We start from the raw sequence: 18,580 nt of genomic DNA, 5'->3' as shown, positions 1-18,580 counted from the left end.
TAAAATCAATGCTAAAAAATTAAAATCAATGCTAGCTTATACTTATGTTATGTTATTTGATGTACACTATTCTATGGCATTTGGAAATAGTTTGCTCTTTTAAATAGGTTAAGCATTTGCCTTGCAACTTTTCCCTTTTTTTGTTTGTGTAAAAGGCCAACATTGCTTCATAAGAAAAAAATATACATTTCAACCTAGTTTTCAAATTATTTTGTGAAATCCATAAGGATTTTCTGTACTTGATACTAATCAGGGGGTTAAAAAATGCTTTTAAAATCATGTCATTAACTCTTAAAAAAAGTGAATGGAAAATATAGAATCATTTCAAAGTCCATTTCATTTTCTTCTGTTATTTCTCATCAAACCAGCATAATGGATTCTTTTTTAAAAAATTTGATTTAAAAAATGATTTAATTTATTGAAAGCATTTGTAAATAAATCATGTCCAATCAATACAGACCGGAGGACTTGTTTTTAAAAATACGCTTCCTATATTGTGTTATGTTTTCATCTCAAGTTATAACCACAGGAAGCAGTAACCCAAATGTTCAATGTTCTTCACTGACAATCCTTGCTTGTACGAAACTTGCACGGTGACATCTGGCTAAAAAAACTTCTTATAGAAGGACATATTTATTTATTATACACATGCCACACTCTGTATCAGTCTACTTTGTTTTCCTTGAAGGCAGGTCTCAGTCTTACTCAAGTCTATATGCCCAGCACCCATCCTTGTAACCAGAGCACAAAATGTGTGTTCATGTTTGCTCCGTGAATGTTTCCATTCCAGAATGCTCCTTGGGGGACAACTGCTGGAAGCCAGTGGGCCTTCTTTCTCTGTTCTTAAAATGGGCAGAGAACTCTTTTATATCTCCTGGGATAGCACAACCTACTTTGCCAATTTCTAATAAACAAGGTAGTTCACAGCCACCCCTTGAGGGAACCTCAGGAGGAGAGAGCAACTGTGGTGGTCCCAGTCCTGACCTCTGGGAGGCTCAGCTGGAGGGTTTCTGGCCAGTGCATGTCTGAAACGGCCCTGTTTTGTATCTGTTGTTTGGAGTCCTCCATCCAGGGCAGGTTACTCTGAAAGCCAACCTAAGGTCATTCGTGGGACCTACGCTCATTCTTGCTTTACAGACACAGAATGTAAAACATCAAAAATGCTACCCATATCATCTGTTTTCATAATTTAAAGAATTCAAACCTCGGTATGCTTAAAATGAAAAACAGTAGAACTTTTTCTACACACAGATAGCACTAAGTCTTATCCCTTAATAACTTAAACATTGCTGTTGAACAATTTCAAAATACACTTATTTGCAAAAGCTACATAAGTCCAAACCATAGAATCCCTCCCAAATGATGAACATATTCAGATGTTCAGGGCTAACCTCCACCAACCTAAACCTTTCTTTCCTTAATCTCTGGTGGGAAAAAAGGGAGGGTTCCAAAGAGCCTATTCTACACTGCACTGCAAACGATGCAAGGATGCGTATCCACACCTACACACACACACACACACACACACAGTAGGTCACCTAAGTCTCAGAAAATGACATTCAGTTATTATTGTAGCGCTGGCAATACTCTCTTGGAATGATACTGTTTTCTCTTCTTGTTATCTTTTCCTGTAACTAACGAATAGATATGATCAATGGCTCTGTAAGAAAGAGACATGCAAATCAGACTTGTCGTTTTTGATCGTAAATACCTTTTTGGCAGGGACTAATAGAATCCTCAGGCTATTCACTTTTTTAACCTCTTCTTTTTACCTCACCAGCAGTCCCTTTTTCTAAGTTAAGAGCTTTTTGTATATGCTGTTATTCAGGTTACTAGAACAGGTATCCATTTTACTCGCCATCAAATGACCGCTGCTGTTGTAGCTGCCGGGATCAGAGCTTTCTTTGCAGCATAAGATGCTGTAGAGGTACCTCTGGCACTCAGAAGAAGCATAATAGTAAATTAGGGGATCAATGCAACAGCTTATGCTGCTGACACAGACACAGAGGAGGTAAGCAAAGTAGGCAGCCTCTGTCGTGGACTCTTGAGAAAGGAATGAATAATGCAGAATCAGGAGGACATTTGTGGGTCCGAAGCAGATGATGAAGATGCAGAAAACAGCAAGTGACAAGAACAAAGCCCGGGACTTCTTGCTCTGGTTGGCGACTGTGGAGGAGCTAAGGCATCGAATGATAGACACATAGCAGATGGTGGAAACGACCAGGGGCACAAAGAAGAAGACAGCAGAGAAGGCTGAGAAGTAATAGGCGTAATAGCCTTTGAGCAGGGTTTCATTGAGCACGTCATGGCAGGTGGTGATGTTGAGCCCCGACACCTGGGTGGTTTGTTCCTGGAGGAGGAGAGGCACCACCCCCGCGATGGCCATAGCCCAGATGGCCAGACAAGTGAAGGAAGCCCTCCCCAGAGTACGCCAGGAGAGGGACTGGATGGGGTAAACCACGGCCAAAAACCGGTCAATGCTTATGACTGTCATGAGCATGATGGAGGCATACATGTTACAGTAAAAGGCCGCGGTGACGAAGCGACACATTTCAGAACCAAACTTCCAATCGCTGCCGGAAAAGTAATAGCTGATCTTGAACGGGAGCACTGACACGAAGAGCACATCCGCCGTGGCCAGATGCAGCATGTACACCACAGCGGGCTTCTTGATCTTCATCTTCAAGATAAACACAAGGATGGCCATGACATTCAGAGGAAGGCTTACTACAAACACGCCAGTGTAGACAGAGGGGATAAAAAGCGTCAGCCAGGCACTGGTCAGATATCCCCAGGCATCTTCCGTGATAAACCCAGGGGGCCGTTTTTGAAGAGGTTGGCTTACATTGATGGAGCTTAGTCTGTCTTCAGGGAACTCACTCCCGTTTCTCTCCTCATTGTCCTCCAGTGGGAATGGTTCAAATATATCATTGGTATTCTTGAGAAAAAATGACCGGGGATCCACAGTAGCATTGGTCGCTTTTGACTCTTAAAAAACAAAAACAAAAACAAAAACAAATTAAAAAGTCAAAAAGACAAAGAGAATACATTTTATTTTTAGTGCTCCCACCCACTCTTGTGGGTGGGAAAGAGCAAGTAATGTACAAATGGATTGCAGACCTTATCAGGGAATTAGCTCACTCAAAATACTGTACAGCATTTTTTGTTGGCATAAGCAAACACTTAAAACTCTGCTCCTTAGAAGGACAGAAGCAAATGATTTCAGAGATGTACCCTGAAGACATCAGAAAAGGCTGAGTGCCTGACATAAAGGAAAAAAGCAGTGACTTCTTTTCCATACTAGCCACGGTCTCTATAAACAAATCCCTCCCAGGCTCTATGATTTGGCTTTCCTCCACAGGCCTTCATTTCCTCCATTTAGTTTGCAGACACCCCTGGAAACCCGTGGTTCCCAATGGAAACATCTACACAGAAAGGTGAGGGGGCTTCTTAAGTTACGGAGCTAGAGGCAAATTTGGAGTAGGGCGGAGGGGTCCCATTTCCATGGCCATTGTCTATGTGACAGTAGTTTTCCTCCACTATCTTTAGTTTGTTTATACCATAGGATGTCCCAAATCTCTCACCATATTCGGACCCAAATCAACAGTCCCTCGGGTTATCTTTTAACATAACCACCAGGTGCACACCCCCTCAGTCATCTTCCTGTCTCCTTCCTGAGCAGGCTTGTGGAGGAGCAGGTGTTCTAGGCCGATGCCAGGCCAGTCAGGCTTTCCTGAGTGTCAACCAGAAGTCAAAATAAAGGCTCAGTTGCAAACTTCCTCCTTTCATCACCCTCTTCCACCAAAAGCATCCACTTAAAATGTTCATCAGAGAAAGGCAACACTTAGCTGCTGTAATTCAACCAGCTTTTCTTGCTGAGGAGCTTTTGCTCAAGTTTTGTCATTGAGGAGACTTGGATGAAGAGCTTTGGTGGGCCCTGGGAAACTGAGGACCAGGGAGAGAAAGCAGAGGAAAAGGGGCGAAGCCTCCATCACTGGGGGTGCCGCAACAAACACTGGATGTGCAGGTCACTCAGAGGTGATGTTAGAGGATTTAAAATCTGGCTAGAAACTGGGTAAGTACAGTGGATTTTCAAACTTTTGGTCTTAATTTTCAGTGGTGAATCCTTTGAGCAAACAAAAGCTTACACAGAGAGGCATAATGCAGTACAAGAGATAGTTCTCATTCTGGAATGGCTCTGTAAGGACACCGGACCCAACCATCCCTGAGATGAAAATTAAAAACCCTTGACCTCCTTCCTCCCCCCGAATCAATGACCCGAAGGCATTTAGGTTCCTAAGGTGGTACTGGGGAGAGGAGAAATGATTCTTGAAGGAAAGGATGGCGCCCAGTGACTTTGTTTTCTTGACTTTCATGGTAAGCTCAAGAGAAGGCCAGAATCAATGCCACAAAGGATGGCGAAAACTCAGATAGAAAACCCACAGTTTCCGGCCTGAAGAACCAGAGGACAGAGTTCAGGGCAACTGTAGTCAATGCAAAGTGAGGAAACAATCCCAGGGAGGAAAAGTCAGAGAAGGGAGCCAGCCAGCCCTCAATTCCAATGTGAATTTGCCGCAGGCTTTGGTTGACTCTGGAACCATGCACATGTAAGGGATGATGTGAAATAGCTCTGCTAAAGATAGAAGAACTGAAGTGATATTTTTTGCTCAAGATGGAGAGTTTGCACTTCGAGTCCAACCAAATTAATTGCCTGCTAAACAAAAACACCAAAATCCTTTGGAGAAATAAAACAAAATCTTAAGTCTTTACAGTATGGCTGGGGTGCAATCCCAAATCATTTGATACAAAAAGACACAGAAAAACATGACCCAGCCTCAAGAAAAAAAGATAATCAGTGGAAACCAATCCCAAGAAGACCCAGATGTTGGATTTAGCAGATAAGGATTTTGAAGAATGTGTTGTAATGAAGTAAAGGGAAATACCTTGTTGAAATGGATGAAAAAAACCAGAAACTATCACCAAAGAAACCAACCAATGGAAATCGTAGAACTAGAAAGTAAAATACAATAAAGTGGCATCTATTTCCAAAATAAGGAGAGAGTAGAATAGAACAGGGCGCCTAGTGGTGAAAGGTGGAGGTATGGCTCTCTCAGAAAGGTCATAACTGGGCTCCTAGGTGAAGGGGTGGCCTGGCAGGACATCTGTCACAGGGAAGGTTAAATGTCTCCAGTGATGAGCTTCTGAGAAAATAGATATGTCTATATTGTTCCTCAAGGGTAAGAAACAAGAAACCATTCCTATTAATCTCTGAATCTCCAGCGCCCTGTACATGGTAGGTGCTCCTTAAATAGGCTTTTTTTTTTAAAGATTTTATTTATCTATTTGACAAGCAGAGAGACAGTGAGAGAGGGAACACAAGCAGGGGGAGTGGGAGAGGGAGAAGCAGGCTTCCCGCTGAGCAGGGAGCCCGACACGGGCCTTGATCCCAGGACCCTGGGATCATGATCTGAGCCAAAGGCAGACGCTTAACGACTGAGCCACCCTGGCACCCCCTTAAATTGGCTTTTAATCACAGATTTGCATTCTAATATTGCTGCCAGGAGTCACTTAACCCCTCTGAACTTAGTTTCAGAATCTTTAAAGTGGGATTCCAATATCTGTCTGACCTACAAATCTGGCAGCCAGGTGTATCCCTTGTGAAGTAGGACATGTGCTTACTTTGTAAACTATACAAACCAATCAATGTAAGAAATTAATCTTATCCTTCTCTTTTCACTTCAGTGCAACTTGCTTTTAGACTCAATTATTCACTTACTCTCATTTATTTTATTTTTTTAAAGATTTTATTTATTTATTTAACAGAGAGAGACATAGCCAGAGGGGGAACACAAGCAGGGGGAGTGGCAGAGGGAGAAGCAGGCTTCCCGCGGAGCAGGGAGCCCGATGCGGGGCTCGATCCCGGGACCCTGGGATCATGACCTGAGCCAAAGGCAGGTGCCTAACCGGCTGAGCCACCCAGGCGCCCTGGTTCTGGCATTTTAATACCACAAAGATAAGTGTCCTTAAAAATGCTGGACCCAGAAGAACTTGAAGATAACACAATTTTTCTCTGCACTTTGGGAACCTGGCTAGATTAAGGATTCCTGTCATGCAGGGAAGGGTATAAGTACACACACAGGTGTGCACAGACAGGTGTGAATCCAGGCATTACCTAGAGGAACGATGTAATTTGAAAACTACTGGACACTCATAACTAAGCCTCTTAGATTCTATCACTTTGTCCGAAAATAAAGCTGTCCCTGGATTTTACTCTATATTTAGTACTTTGGCATTAAGTATTTGTTTTAAAAAATGTCTTCCTTGGCTAGGCCTTTTTAGGCAGTACAGTGTTTGTAACAGAAACATTATACCCACTGAAACATGAAATTTTTATAGGCTGGAACCCAGGAAGAATGCATAATCCCTTGATTAAATATCATCACCTAAGGTGTCACCTTTTCTTGTTCTTATAGGTTTGATATTTTGGCTTTTGTGGAATTAAAAAAATGTCAGCAAAAAATTTTTTTTAATTTAAGTATATACCAGCATCAAAGAAATAAACAAAACCAATTCCAAGTAACTAGACATATCCAACTAGCTCAAGCCCCTTAGGCTGCAATTTGAGTTTGCGTATCTCCCTTTTCCTCCTGTCCTGGCACAGCTCAGAGGTCAAGGAGAAAGTGCCTGTCAGTGTGCCAAAAGCTCTTGTAATTCATCTGCAGTTTTGTTGTTAAGCTATGGCTGCACACACACACACACAAAAAAAACCAGCTCAGGTCCTAAAATCAATTCTCATGCTTCTTGCTAAGTTTTACTCAATTTAGGTTTCTCTTAAATGTCTCTAGAGTAGTTTTGTGATTCAATGTAGCACACTGCTAAATGATTCAATATGGACTCTAAATCTGGAGAGTTTTAAAAATTAGAGAGTCAGGCAAGGCTTCCTCTATCTTTGATGAGCTCTGGCTGGGAAGCGCAGCGGTGACTAGATGCATTATCAGGGTCCCATGTGATCCTGGGATTTATACCATGCCAGCCTCCCCCGAAGCACCGGCCTTGGTTCTGACTCAGAGCTCTGCCCTACAGGGCTCACAAATTAACAAAGCAGAAGTCCCAGGACCTTGCCCACATTCCCACACGGCGCAGAATAGGTGTACCCTGCACTTCTCCACTAGGGGATCAACACTACAGCTAAAGAGAAATAAAGAAGAGAATGATGGAAAATTAATAGAAACATATTAATTCCATCAAATGGAAAACAGCAGTATTACTGCAATACTCCACTGCCTCAAAGGCATATGCATGCCATTTTCTTTTTTTTAAGATTTTATTTATTTTTTTGACAGACAGAGACACTGCGAGAGAGGGAACACAAGCAGGGGGAGTGGGAGAGGGAGAAGCAGGCTTCCCACGGAGCAGGGAGCCCAATGCGGGGCTCAATCCCAGGACACTGGGATCATGACCTGAGCCGGAGGCAGACGCTTAACGACTGAGCCACCCAGGCGCCCCTGCACACCATTTTTTAATGCAAAGAACCAGTGTACCTGAAAGAAATGGCTGTTTCTAGATCTGGGGTAGGAAATGTACAAAATGAACCTTGAACATCTTTAAAGAATATTAGGGTCAGGTCAGAAAGACTCTGGAGTCAATCTGAAAGGGGGCCCACTGGCCAAGGTGTGACACTGATCACCAAAAGAATAAGGACAAAAGTGAATTAAAACATTTGAAACATGTCATATATGTTAAGATCCATGAGTTCATCATGATACTCAAAGGAAAATGATACATCATTTTTGGTCACCTTTGGAGGAAATTAGGGGGCCCTGTATGAAAACTGGTAAATAAAAGCAAGAGTCAAGCACTTATCCTGCCTTTTCTACATAAATGATATTTCAGGGAAACAAAACAGTCAACGACAGAAAGTTCTTCTTTATAAAATAATTCCAGCTCCTAAACGCAAAAACAATGACAGATTTAGGAAAGCATCATTTGGAAGCTCTTGGTGAACTAATGGACTGAGTCTGATCACCAGCGGTCACTAAAACCACTGGGTGAAAGGTTGATGGAGAATTTCATAACAGCTGGAGCAAGTGGACAATGCCTGAATCCCCTGAGTAATCAATCTTAAGAGCACAAAAAGAGAGTCCTGAGATGCATCAGGAAGTACACACAGCACCACTGCTGATGCAGTCTTGCAAAAAACCAAACCCAAATCTGAACAGGCCTACTGCTGTACCTACCACATGACAGAAAACGCCGAGGACAGATGGGCATGCTACGTGCCCTACTGAACATTCCTACATGACGCAGTTGGCTGGATCCAGGGTGCAGGGGAGTCTCTACAACAAATGACCCAGTTTCTTTGAAAAATAAACAGCCACGAGAAAGGAGGAGACGGGAAACAGTTACAGATTAAAAGAGATTTAAGAGACATACCAACCAGATGCAATGGTTCGCCTTGTTTGATCCTGATTTGAATAAAACAACTGTAAAAAGGCATTTCTGAGACCATCAGCGAAATCTGAATGCTGACTCAACAGTGCAAAATGTTAAGAAATCAACAGTCATCTTTTTAGGTGATACAATGGTATTATGGTTATATATTTAAAAAAGAGGGGCACCTGGGTGGCTCAATCGGTTAAGTGTCTGCTTTCAGCTCAGGTCATGATCTTGGGGTACTGGGATTGAGCCCTGCTGAGCAGGGAGCCTGCTTCTCCCTCTCCCTCTGTGCCCCCCCCGCCCCCCGCTTGTGTGCACTCTCTCTCTCTCTAATAAATAAATAAAATCTTAAAAAAATAATAAAAAAGAGTTCTTGGGGTGCCTGGGTGGCCCCAGTTGGTTAGGCGTTGTACTTCTGCTCGGGTCATGATCTCAGGATCCTGGGATGGAGCCCTGAGTGGGGCTCCCTGCTAAGTGGGAAGTCTGCTTGTCTCTCTCCCTCTGCTCCTCACCCTACTCATGCTCTCTCTCAAATAAATAAAATCTTTAAAAAGAAAGAGTTCTTATCTCTGAGGATATATACCAATGTATTTACAGACGAAATGACATATATGTCTGGGATTTGCTTTAAAATTGTCCAGTTGGGGGAGAAGAAAAGTGAGGTATAGATAAAACAAGATATGGGGAGTAATTATACAGTTTATTTTTGAGTATATTTGAAAATTTTCATAATTAAAGGTAAAAAAAAAACCCCAAATACTATATGCATATTTACTTGCTACTAGAAACTAAGGACAAAGGTTTTTGCTTTTCTTTTGCTTTTGTCTCAGTCTTGATGGAATAAAAGTTCTTGAATGTTTGCATGAAAAGTTGGGGGTTTTTTGTTTTTTTGTTTTTTGAGAGAGAGAGAGAGAGAGAGAGAGAGAGAGAGAACATGCACGAGCAGGGGAAGGAGCTGAGGGGGAGAGAGAGAATCTCAAGCAGGCTCCAGGCTCAGCACCGAGCCAGATGCAAGGCTTGATCTCTGGACCCTGAGACCATGACCTGAGCTGAAATCAAGAGTCAGATGCTTAACCAGCTGAGCCACCCAGGTGCCCTCAGGAACACAGTTTTACATTTAATAAATTCATGTTATACCAACTCCTCAAAGGCCTTTCTGGAATATGGAGGAATTGTTATGAAAAACACTTAACATTTGTTGAACACCTACTATGTGCTAGGTACTTCATATCTTACCTCATGTAACTCTAACATTTCTACAAAATAAGCATTATAATCCCTGTATTATGGCCAACACGCAGAGGCACATACAGGCTAAGTAACTAATCCAAAGACACAGAATTAGTAAGTGGAGGGGCCAGGATTTGAATCTTGATCTTCTGGCTCCAAAGCTTATACTCTTTGAACCACATCACATGACCCTGTCTCTTTAAAAGACTTGAGATTTGGGGCACCTGGGTGGCTCAGTTGGTTAAACGTCTGCCTTCGGCTCAGGTCATGATCCCGGGTCCTGGGATGGAGCCCTGCATCAGGGTCCCTCTAACACTCCCCCTTGCTCATTCTCTCTCTCAAAATAAATAAAATATTTAAAAATAAATAAATAAAAGACTTGAGATATATGACCTACTCCTGAAACACTACACTTACTTTCCTCTAACCTTTTCACCAAATAAATGAATCTGTCTACCCTTGTAACTATTAGCAGGCAGTACACGACCATATGATTATGTAACTTAAGTTGATGATGCCCACGGCTATTGCTTGGGAATTCAGGAGTCCTGTGGACCTTGGCTACACACCAATCACATGCTAACAACCTAGCGCTCACAGACACATAGGCTGTGGCAGAGAGACATTCAAGGACAAAACAGGAAAACAAATCTTTAAAACAGTGTTCAAGATGGGGCAGAAGCAAAAGCAGTAAGTGAACAAAAATCTCTGCTATGGAAAAACCAGAATTAAAGGTAGAATAAGGTAAACACTGACTGCAGGGTTAAGAAAAGGTGGCCAGTATCAGAGGCCGTTTCCCCTCCTAGCCCATCTCCTGGAGCTGGGACTCGGCTGGAAGCATAGGAGAGCAAGCCTAACCGGGAGAGCGGCGACAGGGGGCAGGGGAATGTAAGATAAAGAACCAGAAAATTTAAATGTCACCTGGCTCAGGGAGAACAGGCACAAGGATGACAGAAGAGAGGCATGTGCGGCCCTGGCCTGGAGCTCCCTGGGGGCCAGGGCCTGATGTGTGGGCTTAGGACTGTAGCAGGCCTCTCTGGGAACCAGTCTGATTCCCTGGCTTTTCCCATTCTTCCAGGCCTGTTTTGCACCAAAAGTTACAGGCCCTGAGCTCCGTGTCCTGGGAATGTTGCTCTCTAAAACAACAAGCTAAAACGAAAACTAGTTCACTGTAAAGGATGTTAATAATCAGCAGTTCCTCCCGGGTACCAAGCTGTCTCTCTTCCTAACCCCGCCCAAGTCCCACTGTGGTTTGTAAACCTGAACTCAAACAAAGTAGATTCTAGGCTGTGATAGAAACTATCATAAATGGCACTTCCTGGAAAGCAAACTCTTCTCATAAACCTAGCAAGGCCATAATCAATTGAGCTAACCCTGGGACAATTTACTGTGCCTCTATGGTAGGTTTTAAATGATGGTGGAGACTTCATATCGGTTATGACATCAATTTACAGGGTTTAACAAGCATTTAAAAAATAGAATAGTGTAGGGGCGCCTGGGTGGCTCAGTTGTTAAGCGTCTGCCTTCAGCTCAGGTCATGATCCCAGGGTCCTGAAATCGAGCCCCACATCGGGCTCCCTGCTCGGCGGGAAGTCTGCTTCTCCCTCTCCCACTCCCCCTGTTTGTGTTCCTTCTCTTGCTGTCTCTGTCAAATAAATGAATAAATAAAATCTTTTAAAAAAATAGGGGGCGCCTGGGTGGCTCAGTCGTTAAGCGTCTGCCTTCGGCTCAGGTCATGATCCCAGGGTCCTGGGATCGAGCCCCACATCGGGCTCCCTGCTCGGCGGGAAGCCTGCTTCTCCCTCTCCCACTCCCCCTGCTTGTGTTCCCTCTCTCACTGTGTCTCTTTCTGTCAAAGAAATAAAATCTTAAAAAAAAATCTTTTAAAAAATAGAATAGTGTAGAAAATATTGGAATGCATAGTATGCGATAAAGGTGAGTATGGTTTGGTTAGAACTTTTGTTTCAAATCTACGTATACACAACAATTACCCATACACATTTACTGCAGACACACACAACTACTGTGTCACAATGTAAAGTATCATCCTTACAGTTTTTTCTGTTGGCTAGCAAAAAAAGAAAATACGGGAAAACACTATTCTACAATACTATAATACCTGACTTCTAATTCATCACGGACTTGAAATAGTGATGATATAATGTCCTTTAAGTTAAATAAATTTGTTTGCACATGAAAATTACAGGTTATTCCTACTATTTCAAAGGGCAGATTCTTTTCAACCTACATGAAGAATGCATAAAGGATGCAATGGCCTTTTACGTGACAAAGCTTCATTGGATGCCTTGGGATGGAGAAGGAGGCTGTAACTTCAGTGGGTTTCTGCAAGTACCATCACAAGGTCAATGTGGGAGAGAGTATTTGAAGGAAGTGGAAGCTCTCATACCCAGAAAAAACAATCTCAGCCTGCAGAGAGAGCTATTTGCTCTGACAGTTCCAGGCATAAGCAAGAGAGGGCAAAAGGCAGAATGAAAGAAACCTCAAAATAGGGAAGTAAACAGAAAATTCTGAAGGTTGAAACTGTGGAGCCCCCAATACCAGCATCATAGTTAAAAAAAAACAACAAAAAACCAAGGCTGTGGTTCCTAATGACTCTCCCAGCGTGTTTTTCTAAGTATTCTTGGCAAAGGGGGTGCCTACACACTCATGAAAACTAGTGAAAGGGGAGTCCTCCAGACCCAAAAGGCCACATACGGTTTGCTGCCATTTATATGAAATGCAGAGAGGAGGTAAACTCACATAGAAATAAAAAGCAGATCTGTGGTCGCCAGAGACTGACGGCAGGGAGAATGGGGGTTAAGTGCTTAAGGGATACAGGGCTTGTTTTGGGGTGATGAAAATATTCTGGAACTAGACAGAGATGGTGATTTACACAACACTGTAATTGTACCAAATACCACTAAAGATGGTATACTTTAAAATGGTTAATTTAATAGTATGTAAATTTTACCTCGATTTAAAAATACAGGAAAGAAAGGAGTTCTGAGGGAAAAGAGGGATGTGCGTCTAAGCGGGGGGGGGGGGTGATTAGAGACCCAGGGTCGTGGGGACTCCATCGTCCTTGTGGAACTCCACCCAGCTCAAGGTTCAGCTGAGTTCTGGTGTGTGACGGTGACAAAGACAAAGATGAACTGGCTGAGGGGGGGAAGGGATAGAAAAGGCACGGGGACAAAGACTGGCCAGGAGCGTTTTGGAAAAGGAGCAAATGCAGAGCTGCTGAGAAAGTGCAAGTTAGGGTTCACAGCACACTGATCCATTCAGACATAAAGGGCCGAGAAATGCTGGATTAGAAAGAGGGAGAGAGGGGTGGAAGAAGACAGCAGGGAGGACAGGAGAGTATTCCTGAGAAGGGGCCCCCATGCTGCCAAAACATTCTCTCATACAAAGGAAGCCTGGACTAATTTGGGGGGGGATGTACTATCTCTGTATGTCCTCTAAGTCAAGTCGAAGGCACTAGGGAATGAAAACAACGAATGAGTGAGGGAGAGAGAGAGAAGGAAGAAATTAATTTAGACAGATATTAGAGTAGAAATTTACTTCTTGCTATTTCCTAAGAAATTTGGCTTTCAGGCTTTACAAAGGTTTCTGGTCCCCTTAGGGCAGAATCATTGTCCCATTTGTGTCTTTTGTTTAGGCTTAGGACCATAGTCTCTCGGTAACAGCCAATTAATTAGCATATTCATGAGTAGGGATCCATTTATAGCCTGCCTTATCATGGGTTTGCAAGAGTAAATGGCAGGAGACCACGACCCAAGCACAAATGTTCACTAAACACCTCCCTGTGCTAGGCCTGGGCTACAGACCAATGGGGTGCAGACTTGGCCCTCTAGGGGTCCTGGGAAGCACAGGAGAGTTACTCTTCTCTACGGCTGGGCATCTGGATGGCTTTCTCTCTATAGGGGTGGATAGAGAAAGCCTGCACTTAGGAAAAACAAGCCAGTTCTACTTCTTGCCAGACCTGTGACGTAACCATTTTGGGCCTATTTACCTACCTGTAATATGGGGATGACATCTACTCAAAGGATTGTCGTGAGAAATAAACAAGATAGTATATGCAAAGTACCTAAGCAGGATGCTGCTATAGTAGGTGCTTGATATAGAGTGGCTGTTTGTTTTTTTTAATTTTTTATTGTTATGTTAATCACCATACATTACATCATTAGTTCTTGATGTAGTGTTCCATGAGTCATTGTTTGTGCATAACACCCAGTGCTCCACGCAGAACGTGCCCTCTTTAATACCCATCACCAGGCTAACCCATCCCCCCACCCCCTCCCCTCTAGAACCCTCAGTTTGTTTTTCAGAGTCCATCGTCTCTCATGGTTCGTCTCCCCCCCTGACTTACTCCCCTTCATTCTTCCCCCCCTGCTATCTTCTTCTTTTTCGTTTTTCTTAACATATGTTGCGTTGTTTCAGAAGTACAGATCTGTGATTCAACAGTCTTGCACAATTCACAGTGCTCACCATAGCACATACCCTCCCCAATGTCTATCACCCAGCCACCCCATCCCTCCCACCCCCCACCACTCCAGCAACACTCAGTTTGTTTCCTGAGATTAAGAATTCCTCATATCAGTGAGGTCATATGATACATGTCTTTCTCTGATTGACTTGTTTCATAGAGTGGCTGTTTTTAATTAAATGTGAACATGTGGGGTGTAAGGGAGGGCATTTTGGCCAGAGGGAGTGGCAGGGGGATAGATGTCACAGAAAGCATAGCTCCTTGGAGGAGGAACTGGAGGGTAGGGCTGGGTGGAGTACAGGTAATCCAACAGGTTATGTAATAGAGGAGGCTGGATAGAGGGGCACCTCACTCTATGCTAAGGAACGGGGCTTGGGCTTGTGGGCGGCTGGGCAGCACGGGGCATCTCCCACCCAATCCCTTGTGCCACTGTCATCATCAGCGATTCTTGGACCCTTTCAGCCATCAGATCCTTTAAAAATTTACAAACATCACCTCTTGGATGCTGGCCTTCTTTGATGAAGGTGAGTCATCTCACTTACACTGTCTGGACAAAGGAAAGTAAACTGGTTAATTGAACTTAAGAATTTCTCAACAGCCATTTGCTGTTGCTGAGTGGACCAGGACACTGGTTCTAGACTTTGGGGGATAAATGGAAGTTTATAATCTTGGCCGGGGAGATGAGATACCCACATAGTGACAGTGCAGCAAATGCCAAAATGAGTGGGGACAACAAAGTCCCGAGAGAGCTCCAGGAAAGCTCAAACTGGTGGGCAGGGCAGCTTGGAGGGTCTTCCCATGCCTGGGGTCTTACAGTTCCTCCCAGCACATACAGCTGGTTATGACAGATACTCTTTAGAACTGCCTGTGAATGGTGATAAGAAAAAGCAGACCTATTTTTAGTTGATTTTATTAGTGATTTAAATCTCTGAAGACAAGGCCCCACTTACTTCCTGCATGCAGGGCGCCCTCCTCCATCTGGAATTTTGGTATATTGTCTCTGAGCCTTAGTTTCAGGATGCCAATGAGGGATAAACACCTGCCTTAACAGTGTCTCTGAGAGGGTGAAATCAGATCATCTGAGGGGCAAATGCCTCCCAGCCCAGGGTTTGACCCAGAGGAGGACACTTAGCATGGGCTCTTTTTCCTCTCTCATCCTCCTTTCTTCTTTCCCTCCCAAAGTGGTTCCAGAATCCAGTGTAGATAAATTAGCTAATGTCTGTTTAGTTACTGTCTACACTAGCTTGTCCATCTCAGCATGCGCCTTCTCCATTCACAAGGACGAAAGCAGAGCACAAACAGCAGCCTTAACTTCACTCCCTAACCTGCACCAAGAATCTTCCTGGAGGCCACTGTGAAGAAGGGTGACTACAGGGGATCGAGCTTGTATAAACTTATTCCCGACCTCACCATGCAAATCTCGTTTAAACAACACTTTGTATTCTCAAGAGCTTGGCCCAAAATAAAAGTACAAAATCACATAACACCATACAGTTTTCAGGAGTTCTCCATGTTTCCTCAAACACCCCAGGAGACAATGCGAATGTTACCCACAGCAGCCCTGGGAGCTGGGGTAAAACTGGGCCCCTATCTGGAGCTTGGAGTTTTCTCAAAACACCCCAGACAAACTCACCCAGAGCAAAGATGGACAGAAAACACTATCTTCGTCACCTCTTATTCTTGATGCATCTACACTAGGTCCAGTGTGAAAACAATGTAAAGGACACAATCTGTCCTCGATAAGAAAACCAGCTAGAATCTGTTTCTACGTGGAGAAAAGAAAAAGGGCTAAAAGCTTATTAAGCACTATCGCTGTAAAGAAATTGAAACTTTTTCCCCCCCTCGGTTTCTAACTAGTGTCTTTACCAGTTAAAAACAACTTCTCTGTCCTGCTTTCATGGGGGGAAAGTTTGGAAAATACATTTATTTGGCCAAGTAGCCAGACACTTACAAATACACTACGGGTGGGAATTGTATTCTAGGTGCAGCAACCTCCTCCTTGCAGCAGGCCCGAAAGGGAAATACTGAAATCCCAGAGTGTCTGAGGGAGCCGGGTTCTGGGGAGGAAATCTCTTTCCTTAACTCAGCTTGGAAGTCTGGGTTCTGGGTAACAAAACCTCCCGGCCGCCACCACCACCGCCTCCCTCACCGTGGCCACCACTGTAAAATGTGCAAACCCCCCAATTTTCCAACAACAAGAAAAACTTCAACGGGAGCTCTTCTCCACTTTCTATTGAAAGGGCCAGAACGCTGACTGGTGGAGCAACGTGAGACCCGTTCTTTGTGGGGTGGTCCTGGGAGAAACAGGTCACACTGCAACAAATGCAACGCGGGGCCGGGCGCCTCAGGCTTCCCCAGGAAAATGTGACTCCTTCCTCCTCCTCCCCATCCAACACCACTTCTCAGGACGGCTGCACCCTTCGAAACCAAGTCCAAAGGAGCAGAGGTCATAATCCCCGCCTGGATTTGACTGGGGGAGACTCTGGATCTCAGCTCAAATACCTGCTTGGGTTCTGGAGGAACCCGAGGCAGAGGGGGAGGCCAGGAGCACCCCCCCTCCCCCCGGGCGAGGAGAAGGCGCAGCCTGTACCCATTTGGTCCCTTCTCCCTCCCGCCCCAATCCCGCGGGGGCCTCGGCTGCGGGGCCGACAGCGGGCCGGGAGGGAATACCGGGGCAGCTCTCACCGGGCTTGCGGCCTCGGGCGCGGGCCGACAGCAGGGGGCCGCACAGACTGAGTCCCGCGGCGACCAGCAGCAGCCGCCGGGGCCCCATTGTCCGGAGGCTCGGCGCGGCTCGGGTAGACTGCCCCGCCTCCGAGCGGCTCGCGCTCCGTGCTCTCTCCCTCCGGCCGCCGGCTCCAGCCGCCGGCCGCGGCGCACGTGCGGGCCGGCAGAGCGCTCGCTGCCCGCGCACAGAAGGAGGATGCTCGCGTCGCCGCGCGGGCCGGCGTGTCTGGTGGCGTGTCCGGTGGCGTGTCCGGTGGCTCTCTGAGAGCGCAGGCGGAGGCGGGGGCGGAACCCCGGCGCGCGGGAGCTGAGCGGCGCGAGCGGGGAAGGGCGCCCCCCGGCGCCGAGTGTGCGCCTTGAGGCGCTGGTCGCCCGCCGCGCGCTCCCCTCCCCCTCCCTCTCCCCGGAAGCCCCTAGGCCGCCGCTCCGCGGTCCCGGGCTTCGGCGACCCCGCCACCCGTGAAGCGCCGCGAGCCCCGCCCCTCCCCCCGCCGGGTCCTGGCAGCCAGCCACTGCCCGGCGAGGGGAGTCCCAACGAGCTTTTCGTCTGGGCGCCTCTGACCCGCGAAGCTCTCGGGGACTCAGACTGGCGGGGACCTGGAACAGGGCCGCGCGGCCTGGGCGGCTGCTCCCTTCTCTTCTCATTACTCTCCTTGGGAGCAAAGGCGTTCACGGTGAACCTCCGAGCGGGGACGCACCCCGGGGCGCCGGCCCCCACGGCCCCGGGCTAGACCTTACCGCCCGCGTGCCCAAGCGCCTCACCTCAGGCCGAGCGCGGCTGCCCCTTCGGAAATGGGGTATTTAGCTGACAGTTTCAAAAGTGACTCGTGCTTTTTTTTTTTTTTTTAACTTAGGGAGGGTGGATTAGAAAGTTTATCCTCTAGGGATAAGGTGGCCCCTAACGAGAAGGAGCCCTTCTGTGTGGAAAGATTTCGTGACATTTTTTAACCCGTTTCTCTTTATTTGGTGAAGTTAGCACTTCCTGTTTCGCGGGTGGGCTGCCGGGGAAGTAACCGGCCGCGGCCAAGTGCCGGGGCACCTGCGCAGCCTTTCCCGGGGGCCCAGCGGCTGCGCGTTCCCTGAGCGCGGGCGCTGCCCCGTGTCCCCGACCGCGTCGCTCACGCTCTCTGGGACGGCAGTACGGGAGTTTGGTTCAGTGTGGCCAAATTCGAGGCGCAGGGCGGCGGGCCCTCGGGGACGTCGCGGCAGGGGCTGGGCGGGCAGGGGAGCTCGCAGTCCCTTTGGCTCAGGGAACTTACCTGCTGAGTCTTTCAGACCGCAACAGGAAATGGGTCCCCTCCCTCGGCCTTTCCCAGGAAAGCTCACCCGCAGCCCCGTCTCCTCTCATTTGTGCGGGCCTGTTTTGCACCGTGTGGCTGATAAACTGTACTTGAGAGCCACTGGTCAGGTTTAAGCTTTTTAAAAGGGGAATTTCGCTTTGAGAGTGTCATTCCCCAGGGAGAGCCCTGACACTTAACCTAGGAGAAAATACAGCAGAGACTGTCACTACATTCCTCCCAACGTCCTCAGAGCACAGGGCCTTGTGTGTAGAAGCTGCTCAATAAATTACTGAATGACTGTTATATAACGTTACTTAAATTTTTCCCTATTCAATTCTCCAAGAGATGTGAACCACTAACGTCATGTATTACATCACTCTCTAACCTACACTATTTTTCATCAACCCTACGATGCCACCGATTT

General features: G+C 46.1%; 1 protein-coding gene across 1 annotated transcript; it reads right to left on the bottom strand.

The window, feature by feature from the left end:
• Positions 1-462: 462 nt before the first annotated feature.
• Positions 463-17,176, bottom strand: F2R (coagulation factor II thrombin receptor). The gene is made up of 2 exons (XM_027606048.2): positions 16,835-17,176; positions 463-2,988 (listed from the first exon to the last, which is right to left on the bottom strand). Exons 1-2 carry the CDS (start codon positions 16,920-16,922, stop codon positions 1,793-1,795), a joined length of 1,284 nt encoding a protein of 427 aa, XP_027461849.1. The 5' UTR covers positions 16,923-17,176; the 3' UTR covers positions 463-1,792.
• Between the last annotated feature and the right edge of the window lie 1,404 nt (positions 17,177-18,580).

This window comes from Zalophus californianus, chromosome 5 (genome assembly GCF_009762305.2).
Source record: "Zalophus californianus isolate mZalCal1 chromosome 5, mZalCal1.pri.v2, whole genome shotgun sequence".
Lineage (NCBI taxonomy): Eukaryota > Metazoa > Chordata > Mammalia > Carnivora > Otariidae > Zalophus > Zalophus californianus.
Note: the sequence above shows the minus strand (reverse complement) of the source record. Positions and strands in the feature narration are given on the sequence as shown.